Genomic DNA, 13,441 nt, shown 5'->3' with positions numbered 1-13,441 from the left:
CACCTGTAGTTAAAAATCAAACAAACAACAAACATTTAAAAACAAAATAATACAAAAAGCTTTGAATAATCCTAGATGTTGCCCAATTTATCTGAGTTATATTCATATCGATTATTTACTTTTCCTCTCTCTGTACAAAAGAACTAGCCAGGAATCACCTTTTGCCATTTTGCATTTATAACATGTAACTGTGCATTTTAGTTTATTATTTACCAATAAGTTTCTAGTTTTTCTGTTGTTTCTTTTTGGGGGGCTGCTATACTTCACAGTGTTCAGGGCTTACTCCTGGCACTGTGCTCTGGGATAACTCTTGGTGATGGTTGGTGTTTGGGTCATGTAAAGGGCATGGAAATCAACCCTTATATTATCTCTTCATTATTTTAGTGTCTTTTAAGTTTGCACTTTTATATTGACTTAAATGTGTTGTGTAGTTTGTAACTTCCTAAAGAAGATTCATTTCCTTCACATTCCTCTGTCCTTAACTGCATGTGTATTACTGCAAAATGCATAATTTTTATTCATTTGAGTATTAGAGTTGATACATTAAAAATTATTTATAAAGCAAGTAAATACAGAATGAGAAGTATGCTAAAGCTTCTGAAAGAAAAGCAATACTGACTCCCAAGGAATTAGAAAACCATAAGTATACTCTGAACATTCACATATGATCAGTTTTAAGAATCACCCCAAACATAAAATATAAATGATCATCAGCCTGTTCTATCACAGTACACTAAAGAATATACAATGATGACATAGCTGACATTAATGAAATTTTATATTTTCTTCTATATTCTGGGCTGGAGCGATAGCACAGTGGTTGGGCGTTTGCCTTTCATGCCGCCCACCCGAGTTTAATTCCTCCGTCCCTCTCGATACCAAAAGTATCGAGCCCACGCAGCAGCAGAGCCTGGCAAGCTACCCGTGCATATTGGATATGCCAAAAACAGTAACAATAAGTCTCTCAATGAGAGACGTTACTGGTGCCCACTCAAACAAATTGATGAGCATTGGGATGACTTATTCACTGTTCACTATTCTATATTCTGTTTTAGTATGCTTAGAAATGTTAGAGTCAAAGTTGTTCAACCCTGGTTTCATGCCACCTATCTGCTTATCTTCAAGCATAAAAAGGATGAAAATTACTGGATTAGAATTGTTTGAAAGATACTATTTAGGAAAGCATATGGGCTGAGTTTTAATTGGGTAAAAAACTTAATAAGAATTGATAAGAATCAATTTTGCAATTCAAATATTTTATTTTTAACTATTTTTAATTGTTACCCTCACATTTTTATTTACTTATGCAGGTAAAATCACCTTATTAAAAACAGTAGAGTCCCTTAAATATTGTTTAAATAAAATTAAATATATTGACAAGTTTTGTATACTTCCAGCAATAAGATTCTTCTATATTCTATGGATAGTAAAATTTATTATAATATAATATTAGAACTACACTTGTGTAAAGTATTAAAATGTCAAAATTTATAGATGTGTAGAATGGTGCTTTATCAAGACTTGCAGGGTAATGTATATGGGGAGATTTTGGAGAAAGTATATAATTTTAACTATAAATTTTTAATGCCTGTCATGGTGATTATAGTTAAAGTATTTTGTTACATCTTTTAAACTTTCTTTTACAAAAGTATATTTTAAATATTTCATCACAAAAAAGATAATTATAAGATGATGGAGGTGTTCACTATGCTGGTTGTTTTGTAATATACAAGTTTATCAACCACATAAGTTTTTTATACATGCATGTATATATACTGAACATCCGCAACATTCTATGTCAATATGCCTCAATGAAACTGGAAAAATAAAAGTAAAATTATCAGTGTGTGACTCTTAATGATATTGAAAATATTTTCAGTCAAATCAATGAAGCAGAGGGCTCTGGAACAGAAAAGCTTTATGGTGTCATCATGCATGTCTTGATAAGGTTTTATAACTTTCTGTGTTCATTCTTGTTTTGGCAGTGTGTGCTGGAACCGAGAATAAACTGAGCTCTCTCTCTGACCTGGAACAACAGTACCGAGCCTTGCGCAAGTACTATGAGAACTGCGAGGTAGTCATGGGCAACCTGGAGATAACCAGCATCGAACACAACCGGGACCTCTCTTTCCTGCGGGTAAGGCATCCTGCCTCTTTCTCTTCTCTTGTATGAATGGTGGCATCACAGTATATAGCAACAGATGAGCTTGCTTGTACTTGATGGCTGTGCTCTGCTGCCATTCAGAGACAATGATTATAGGCAGACAAATGCATAATGAGGCACAGCCACGAAAAGAACCAGCCTCGAATGCTGTTCTGGCTGATACCCTGACTTTTGAGCAGTTGTGGTTGTCATAAACTTGAAGATTCAGTCTAGTTATAATACACGACAGTTAGCACATATGCCTTTTTTCTGAATTGCGGAAAAGAGTAAGATAGACTGGGGACTAGGCGAGTCTAGAGTCTAATCAGACAAGAACTGATAACTTCAGGGGTCTGGAGTGTTTGCCTGGCATGCAACTGGCCAGCGCTCTATTCCTGGCACCCCATATCATACCCCAAGCCCTGCCAGGAGTTATCCCTGTGTGTGTGTAGAGCCTGAAGTGTGCCCTGCATTGCCAGGTGTAGTCCATAAACCAAAATTAATTAATTAATTAATTGGTAACTGTACTTAATCTAAAATTCCCATCCCTATTCTGTCACTTTGGAAATTTTATACAATGCCATAGAACCACAGCGAGATTAATACTTATCTTTAGAGGAAATGACCTCAGTTTTTGAAAACCTTTAAAGTATACTCAAAGGAAGTTATAAACTCTTACATAGATTGATAAGGGGCTATACGTAAATGTGTATGTGTATGTATAAGTATGACTTTACCTGAGAAAAAGTTCCTTTATCTCTACGCTACTATGCAGACTAGTAGACTAAATGCTGTTAATGTTTTAGGCATTTTAACAAAACAAATGGAGAAAAGTCTGAATTTTTAACTGAAATTGCTCATTAGCCAAGTAAGAATATATGCTTTCTGTCTGCTACATTGCTTTTGTTGGGGATTTTTGGTTAAAACTGGTTGGTCTTGAGGGCTGAAGTACATGTTTTGTGTTCAGAAAGCTCGGTTTATTCCTGAACAATGCATGCCCCCCCCCATTATCAGAAGAAACTATTTTATTCTGATATAATTAGCTTACTAATCTTATCATAGTAACATCCCTTCAAAGTATATTATCTGTTCAGTATATTGCAAATTGCAATAAGTCAATGCTAAGGAAATCTACTTAACTTATATGATGTTATCATTCCCAATAAGTTTGGAATTAATGAATGATACACTTGCCTTTTCTTATGTATTGTATTGCTCAGAGATATACTACATATTGCATATACTATATATAATATGCTACTATAATCATTAACAACTTTTATAAAAAATATTTCTTTCCTGTTTTGAACAACCAAAACATAATGTTTATAGAAGCACCTTGGATAAAAACTTAAATTTCATTCTAGAGTTAATTTGTCTTTAGGTACTTAAGAAAAAATAATATATAAAAAATGTTTTTATTGAACCACCATAAGATACAGTTGCAAAGCTCTCATGTTTGAGATTCAGCCATACAATGATCAAACACCCATCCCTCCACCAGTGCAAACTTTCCACCACCAATGTCCCCATTATCCCCCCCACACACACTCCAGTCTTTACCCTGCCTCTATGGCAGACAATAACTCAGATACTCTCTCTATTTTGGGGCATTATATATTGCTCAAATTTTCCCACCACCATTCAAGCTTGCCTTCCAGGGGAAGATGCTATATCATTTATTTTTCATTGCTCATTTTGCATATCACAAGAGGTCACGTGGCCGCATAAGCAGCCATGTTCTTCTGAAATTCTAAGATTTTAAATGGTTGGGTTCTAGAGACATTTCTGTATGGAGCCATTCTATTTTGGAATCCAATTGGGAGTTTCTGGGCCTGGGATGTTGGTGTGCCAAGATGGCACTTGGGGGCAGGTTGTGGGCATGACTTCTGGCATCGGGAAGCCTGGGTGAGACTACCCGGTTCCACTGCCACCATGCAGTTTGGAAATTTAGTTTTGAAAGCCACATACCAGGGCCTTGCTTGTGTAAACTCATGCTTGCCGGGATTCCATCTGGAGAAAGTGGGGACACTGAACCTGCTCCATCTGGGGTGCCGGGTTGAAATTGGCTCATTATGAGGCCTGGAATAGTCTCCAGTGCTGTGGTGCCCTCCAGGACTCGTTGCTGCTGTGTCAAAAATATATTTTTTAAAATAAGAATGATTTTCCTAATAATCCTATTTTTATCTTCAGCTAGCAATATGATAGTAGTATTTGCTTTGCATTTTGCTTTATGTGAAATCACTTGAATTGCTATTATTCATGGTCACAGATTTCTCACATTTTCCTGTATTTACCTCATTTACTATCTGCGTATTGTCTAGAACAAAGCTGAAAATATAATAGAGTGTCACTATTTTTTATGGTAAATGAATTAGTTCCCCAAGAAATTACTTTTCTTAATGTTTATAATAATCACCGAGCCCTGTTTTATATATGATTTCTTCTCCAAATGAACATGTGAGTTTCTTCTCAATGTGATACCATCACAGATCTAGTATGTATGTCAGAGGATGGGTCAATACAAATCCCTTCCAATGAGAATTTGGGATTATGACAAATAGCATTCAGCTTATATATGGTTTTTAATCACTTTGGTACCACAACTCAGCTGTCTATTCCTTTGTGCTTTGAATGTCAGTGAGAAATGTGTAAACATAAAATGGGAGCCAATATACACACAAGGAACAGAGATCGAAGCAATAATTCATTCCACATTACTGATGAAGTCATTTTCATGTTCCAGTCAGCTTCTGAAGACTGATTTCATTCCAACCTTTGGGGCGTAGGAAACTCATAGAACTTGATCATATCTTTGAGTAATGCCTCTTATTTTTTTCCCTTAGACCAGCATTTTTTTTCCTCTAGACCTAATATTTCCTATTTTGTACATCTTATAGAATCTAAAAAGAACAGCAAAAATGGAACTTTGAAACTGAATTGAAGATAGATTCTTACATCTAATCTAAAACATCTACAGGGGTTGGAAATACTCTCCTAATTTTTTGTTAGATGCGGTTCACTTAAATACTTTGAACTGCACTTTTCAGGAGACAAAAAAAGTATATTCAAATTGTTAATCATTGCTTATCTTTAAAACAGTTCTTTTGTCCATCCAGGTTTTAACATTTGTTTTGGTACAAAAATATTTGTAGTTGACTATGTTTATTAGTACTTAATTTAAACACCAAATAATTGATCAAAGAACATCCCTAAAACTTATTAACTATGATTTTATTATAAGGAATATATATAAGAGAAGAAAAGTCATAGATATCACAGATTTTTGCACCCTTATCTGATACCTGTGAGCTAACAAATGAAGCAAGATATTCAAGGCAATGGGAAATAGCTTTTAAATGTTTTAAACTCTGTATGCTAAGAGCTTCCTCTCCTTTATTATTCCATTGTTCTTCTTGCTCCTTCTGGCATTCAATCATATCAGAACTTCTGAAAATGTGCCTATCCTATCAACATTCATTATTTAAATTTAATAAAGATATTATGATTACTTTAGACAATGAGTGTTAGATGCCAACTGTGATAGAATAATGTGATATGTAATATAGAAAACACATATGGAATGTTAGTATCTATTATCAGCAATTTTAATGATATTTTAAAAATTATTTTAATCTATAACTGTGTGAAAATTAATGCATGTGTGAAAATTACTTTGGTGATAGTGAGATTTAGAATTATGATAATATTAATGTATTTAGCAGTTGATCTATTGACATAGGATACTAAGTATATCAATAATTCCTTACGCCAATAACTAGATTCCGATTGTGTGTGTGTGTGTGTGTGTGTGTGTGTGTTTTGTGGTTGGGGAGGACAGGTCTCCCAAGTAGTGCTCAGTGGGCCTGGGTACCAGTCCTGATGGTACTCAGAGATTCTGGGCAAGGGCCCAAGGATTCAGAGCTACTCAGACCCTGTAATGTTCTTCTCCTCCCAGAATCACTCCAGAAGTTATTGGCTTGAAGGTCATCTCTGGAGCTACCCCCAGCAATGCTCAAGATAGATGCCTTAAGTCTCAATGATTACAGATACATTTTTAATTACAGTAGGATGAATACAATTGATACAGTAAGTCACATTTTGAAAGAACAACATTAGTATTTTATTGGTAGCAAAAGATGATGACATTGGAAAAACCAGCAAGTATAGTTTTTTTTAAGCAAAATGATATTAAAATGCATCTTCTCTCAGATAATAAGTATGTTATTTCTAGAATGCCACACATTCTAAGGAACATTAGCTTCATTTCTTATATATTTGGCAGAAGTAAAGGGAACTTTTGGACCGATACTATCCAAAATCAAAACATTATTATTTACTTACGGAAACCTTGTGAATAGTATTTCTGCCAAAATATTTGATTCTAAAATCCAGAAATGGTCCCTTAATTTTACTTAAAATTAGTATTAATTTTTAGTAGAAAATTAATATTTTATTACAGTTATCCTCTTCATCAGGTTATAATCTTCATGCATGGAAATGTTGCTTTTCCACAGGATATTACATTTTCTTTGCTGTCCAACTGTTTGTCATGAGCCTACATCATTTTATTCTTATACTCACTGATGCTTCCTTTTCTAAAGACAAAAATTTGCAGATATCAGATATCAGATAATGATAACAGACTATAAGATGTCTAAGAGTTCTCTATAAAACCTTGACTTCATTAGCGTGATTTTGTTACAGAATGATGTTTGGCAGTAGATTGCAAGTTTCAGCATGTAACCCTCCTTTGGCCTCTTCCTGAAACTATTTTCAGTCAGGATAAGTTTTGATAGTTCTGCATGTGGTTTCTAAGACTGTCAGAGTCAGTATAAATAGCTGAACTCTTGCTTATCCTCTGGTAGTTCAAAGCAGATGACTTGAATTAAATTTAACAGTACAGGGAGTGGTTTCTATATTTGTTTGCTTTCTCTTCCCCCCAACCTCATATTTAGCTCTATAGTTAGAATAAGCTGTTGTTTAGCGTGAATCAGTAAAACTCTAGGATGTGGAATTTATATATATATATATTTTAAAATAAATAATCTTCGAAGTACTTCCTTCCCTTGGGTATGACAATGATTTATTAAAAGTTTATCTAAACATTACTACCGCTGCCTATATATGTTTTATGATTCATTAACTACCGGAATGATTTCTGTGGGAGAAATTGAGTTGAAGAGATAGATTAGAAAAATGATGAGAAAATTCATCATATTTTAGAGTCATTATAAACTGAAGAGAAAAATAACCACTTTAGTAAAACACCTATACGCTAATATGGTGGTTTCATATGTGCTATATTCTCACAGTTACCTAAAATGTGAAGGTCAGTATAGTACTTTTGGTCATATCATATTTCACTTGCAACTCTTATGGATATACATAGTAAAAGGATGAAATCTTATTTGTTTCCATGAATAACTGTGGGAAATAAATAAGTGGTATATTTATAACATGACTGAATGTAGGAAGAATAATAGTCCTGTATTGAATGTGTGTTTCTTTCACTATTTATCATTGAGCACAATTTAAAATTTTTTCATGCCACTAATTAGTACAGATGGCATGCATGTTAAGACTACAAATCTCAAAATTCAAAAATACTTAGAACTAAACATAATGAACTTGAAAGAAACTGCACCTTCACAAATGCATTAGTCAGGTAAATAAGCATCTAAATAAGATAAGGTATTCAAGTTTTGTCACTAATTTCTGTATCTGAATTTTGTGTGAAACAAACATTGTGATCAAATATAATAGAGTTAACATATTTAGATGATGAAATCTTAGTTTCATAAAAATCTTAGTTTCATAGTTTCATAAAATGGAGAATATTAAAGAGGGAGTAGAAATTATAAAGTTTAATTATTTCTGGCAGATCAAAGCAGGAATTTTGGGTTATATGGAATTTTCAAAGCTCTGATAATTTTTGAAAGCTATTACTGACTGCTAAACATAATACATATTCAGTTTTCTATGTATTATTTACAACTGTCTTTTAAACTGAAACTTGATTTTGTACAAAATCTAATCATATGACTTGTGTTGCATTTGAAAATGCCTCACAATTTACATTTGGTCTAGGAAGACACACTTTTCTCAAAAGTTAAATACCATTTAATCAGAAATATTCATCTACTCAAAATAGTGATGCTCTTCACTAATCTTACATGATAAATCAAAAAATTCAAGATGTTGTTTTTGTGCTTAGGTAATTATGTAAGTATATTTTAAATTTTTCTTCTCAATCATCTAAGTGAAATATTTAAGAAACATACGATAATTATCTCTATATCTTAAAATATTAAAAACAAAATAAATTAAATAGCATATATAAAAATAGTGTACATTTAGTAGGAAAATATTTCAGGAACTAGAGATAGTATAGTGGGTAAGGCACTTGCCTTACTAGAGGCCTAGGTTCAATCCCCGGCACTGCAAGTTTACCCCAAATATTGCCAAGAGTGATCCTTAGGTCAGAAGGGGACCCTGAGCACAGATAAATTTGGCCCCACAATTTTTCCAAAACTATATAGATATATTTGAAGGAACATTGATAATAGGTAAAATAAGAGATGGACAAGTATATATAATTTTAATATACATAGACATGTATGGCATATAACATAAATAGTGCTTATACTATGTAAGCTACATATATGTAGATATTAATTAATGAATATTTTCTAGGATTGAGTTGTTAGTATAAAATATTAACCCCTTATAGTGCTTCTAAGAGAATATTAAAACTGAATTTGCTTAGTACAGGATTATTAAGTACCTATATTGAATTTTTTTCAGGGAAAAATACCCTTGTTTCTAATATATTTAAATAAAAATTAATTTATCAGAATGCTGAACAGATGCAAACTGTTACTTTATACCTCTGGGAATTACAGAATTTGAATTTGGTTAAAATATTTAGCATAATGAATTCATAGATTTGCCTTGCACTTAATTGGAGAAAAATGCAAGTGACAAATTTATTTGCTCTATAATTTTTATATACTTTTTGTTCAGGGGAGTTTAGTATATGAAGGTTAGTTCCTCACCTCTTTCATTTAAATAGTAAAGATATTGATTCAGGATGAGTTACGTTTATGTGACTGCTTAAAAATAACTAGAAATTTAACACTAATAGAATTAAAACACAGGCATATAAATTTTATATTAAGATATATAATGAAAGTGGCAGTTATTTGTTTTAGTAACTATAATTCTTTTTCGAATCATTTCTTTGAAATGATTTCTCTACTTACGTCGTAAACAGACTATGTAATTAAACATCAAAATAGACCCACGGAAACAGTTTTATGCCATATTTGTTTGCAAGAATAAAGTTCGTATTATGTTGCATCATTTTCTGGTAGCCCCTTATTAAGGCTTCTAAGTCCAAATGGTTTCTTCATTTTTCTCTTGTCATTCCATGAGTGGTAACTATTGAGTGACCTAAAGACATGAGGTACATTTTTATAAAATTTTAAGAAGTTTATTTGGGGACAGTAGTACATTTGTGTTTTCAGAGAAATGAAATTGAAAGTCGAGTGCTTTGTTGTTTCTAAGAAGCACTCAATAACTGAAATTAAAAGTCTATACAGAGGGGAGGTTGTCCTAACAATCTAAAAGATGTAATTACATGTAAGTGCAGGGAAGCCTTCATAAAAGGAATCAGTAAACTTTAAAGCTTTGCAAAATACTCATGGATGAAGACAATTGGAAAATCTGAGTAAATGTGAGTTATATGCTGGATGACACTACTCAAAGCTTTCCATCCTCAACGTACATTGTCCAAATTTCTTATTAGTTTCATATACTTCTAGCTCCTGCCTATAAGCTTTGTCTTTTACTCTATCCCTAATTGCATTAAGATTTAAACTCAGGGTCATTTTTCTGTCCAAGCTATCTTTGGTCTGTGCATCCAGTTCTGACTTTATACCCTTTTTCTTCTTTCTGGACCTCCTTTTTACCCACAGACATATGTCCACCCATTTTTATCTCAACTCAGCTTTTGATTATTCAATTTTTAACATCTGGATAAAATATTATGTACTTATTTGTTTATTTTTCTTTTTGGAGGGTCACACCCAGCAATGCTCAGGGATTACTCCTGGCTCTGCACTCAGAAATTACTCCCGGCGGTGCTGGGGTATCATATAGGAGGCTGGGAATCGAACCCGAGTTGGCTGCATGCAAGGCAAATGCTCTACCCACTGTTCTATCACTCCAGCCCCTCGAAAAAATATTTTCTTATAAGAAGTTTTCATGATTCATATAGCTTACTAAGTTATTCCAATTATTATTTCATAGCACCCTGTGCTTCTTTATATAATGCGTACTGGGTAATTTGCTTAATTACTGCTTGATTTCAGAGAAACAGATGCCTTAAAAGTAAGGGCTATATCTAGTTCAATGTAGAATACTAAGTTTTAACACAGTGTTCATGACATAGCAGCTACTTAATAAATATTTGTGATGTGAATAAATAAATTGACTAACAGTAAGAGTGAATCTTTAGATTCTTTTCTAAGTTTTTATTTTTTTATTTTTTATTTTTAGTTTTTGTGTCACACCTGGCAATTCACAGAGGTTACTCCTGGCTCTGTGCTCAGGAATTACTCCTGCTCAGGGGACCATATGGGCTGCTGGGATTTGAACCCAGGTCGACCGCATGCAAGGCAAATGCCCTACCCTCTATGCTATCACTCCAGCCCTCTCTTTTCTAAGTTTTTAGTCAGGAGAGGAAGTGATCACAAGACCTCTTTCACATTGCTTATTTTTCTACTTGAAATTCTTCTCCCTAGTATCTTCTGGAGCTCATGGTATTTTTTGCATTTATGTTTCATGAAGTAATTAGGTTAATTCGATTATTACTAATAAGCTACATGTAGTGGAAATTTGGAAAACTAACTTCCACTCAGACATAGAAACCTGATGGAGGACTAGTATTCTAGTTTGCTGCATCAAATGTGTTATGAAGAACAAAGCAACATTTAATAGTGCTTACTATTCAGTAATTTTGTATTTGTTACTTAGAGTTTTAATAAAATTAATATGAAGAAAACAGGTATAGTCATGTTTACTATAAAATTTTTATAGTTTTTATTTAGTTCACATTAGGATGATTGTGGCAGAAAAAACAACATTGGCTGAACTGTTGCAGGTGGTTCCATAAATTGACTGTTAAACATTGGATTACTCAGTATAGATGGTAGTTGGAATAATACAGTCCCCAAAGAGAATTTTTTGGATTAAAATGTATCCACTTGTTTAGATTGTATACTGAAATAAATTAAATGTTTATTAATTCTGCAAGTGATCATTGATGGACACCTTTTTTGATCATTTTTCTCTCATGTTTTACAAGGTATATTGCTACAAGTTCTATAGCCCAAACTAAGTAAATGGTATTTTAGTAAGATTTCAACAATTTTCCTGGTGTCAGCTGTCATCCTATGGAAGTGGATAATGGAATAGCATGCATTAAGTAGGAAGGGTTGAGCATGTTCATAAAAAGATTCATAGAGAAAGGTTTCTTTACACACATAAATGCGGTTGCTACCTTTTTAAATTAGCACATAGAAAGGTGACTAGACTAATAAAGTAACAACTCATTTTTGAGTCCATAGAAAAGGGGACATAGGACAAATTCCTGCTTTAATATTGAGGCAATCAATCAATTGATGTCTGTTACATCAATTGTTACTTTGATGCGTAACAGATGCAATAAATTGAGGTATACCAGAATCTAGCATTATAAGATACAACCCTCAGGGGACCAGTGCCATGTTCGATAAACCTGAACTGTTAACTGTGAACTTGATGAAAGATCAGGACACGCCACTCGGAATGAACAGAGTTAGTGCCATCCATCCTAGAGGAACCCCACATATTGAAGGATTTACCCCAAAGACAGATTCTCAGAGTAAATATCGAGGGAAAAATCCCCTCAATTTCCAAACTGGGGAAGAGAACAGGATCCATTTTGAAACGTACTTTGAGCTAATAACACCTATGCTTGGGGAAAATAAACCTGAGTCTAACTGATAGAGATAAAAAAACACTCAATACCAGCCACTCTATCCTTCCTAGTCTACTCCAAAGGCTGAAAAAATAAATGAAGAAAGTTTGTGATGTTCAAATTTCAGAGAATTAGTCTTAAAAAAGACTGACAATTAACCTTGGGACATTAGAAACACTCTCTGTCCCCTCACTCCACATTAATATATAATATATATATATTAATATATATATGCCATTTTGAGAAAAATTAACATCACAACCAGATACATCAAGGGATAGAATGTAAGCATAAAAAAATCTATGATAAATATACTGAGGGCTCTAAAGGATTATGTAGATAGCAGTTATGAGTAGATGGTAGAAGCAAAAACAGAGATGGAAACGCTAAGATTTCCCAATCCTCCATGGAATTATAGAAAAAAATCAAGGAAGTCATTGGTCAATTCTCCAAATATGTGGAGATTAACTAATATATTTGTAAGTAACACTTTAGTTACTGAAATCCACAAGAATTCAAACTATAAAGTTTACAGATAGTCTTAGAGGACACAGTCATATTACAGTGGGTAGGGTGTTTGCCTTGCATGTGACTGATCTAGATTCATCCCCACACTCTACCTGGTTCCTGGTCCAACCAGAAATGATCCCTGAGAAAAACACAGGTATAAGCACTGAGTAATTCTAGGTGGGAGCCAAATCTTTTAAAATTAATTTTAACTAAAATATTAATTTATAATAATTTATAAGCAGTAAAAACAGCTTATAAGGAATTTTATAATGTGGAGGTCAGATTTTAATAATGAAAAAAAAATAAAATAAATAATTTCTGCCTTAGGAAACCAGGAAGAGAAAATAAATTCAAAGTAAACAGAAGTGAAGAAATAATAAATATTACAGATGGAATTAATAAACCTGAAAGAACTCTAAGTAGAGAAAATTAAGGAAATCACAAATCACAAATTATATTCCTTGGAAAAATTAATATAACAAATTATTTTTAACCAGACTAAGAAAAAGAGGGCACATGATATCAGAAATAAATGGTGGGACATACTAAAGATCCACTGAGAAGTTAAGGGCTAAAAACAGCACTTGCCCAAATGCAGAGGACCAATGCCATAAAAGATACAGTCTACCAAAATTCACACAAGACACAATTTGTATGCATATTTAAGCAATTGAATCACTAATTTATAATCTTATGAAACAGGAAGCACCAGATCAGATTAACTGGTGGATTCTACCAGACATACTAATGGTATCAATTCTCTT

At 33.2% G+C, this 13,441-nt stretch overlaps 1 protein-coding gene across 5 annotated transcripts in view; it reads left to right on the top strand.

Moving 5' to 3' along the window:
- Positions 1-13,441, top strand: part of ERBB4 (erb-b2 receptor tyrosine kinase 4) — a 1,184,587-nt gene that overhangs the window by 411,590 nt on the left and 759,556 nt on the right. For all 5 annotated transcript variants that reach the window (XM_004601330.2, XM_055119903.1, XM_004601331.3 and 2 more), the window contains exon 2: positions 1,986-2,137. In XM_004601330.2, coding sequence (XP_004601387.2) covers positions 1,986-2,137 — 152 coding nt within the window. The remainder of the gene's footprint in view (positions 1-1,985; positions 2,138-13,441) is intronic.

Source organism: Sorex araneus, chromosome X (assembly GCF_027595985.1).
Source record: "Sorex araneus isolate mSorAra2 chromosome X, mSorAra2.pri, whole genome shotgun sequence".
Lineage (NCBI taxonomy): Eukaryota > Metazoa > Chordata > Mammalia > Eulipotyphla > Soricidae > Sorex > Sorex araneus.
This window is presented reverse-complemented; position numbering and strand designations above follow the sequence as displayed.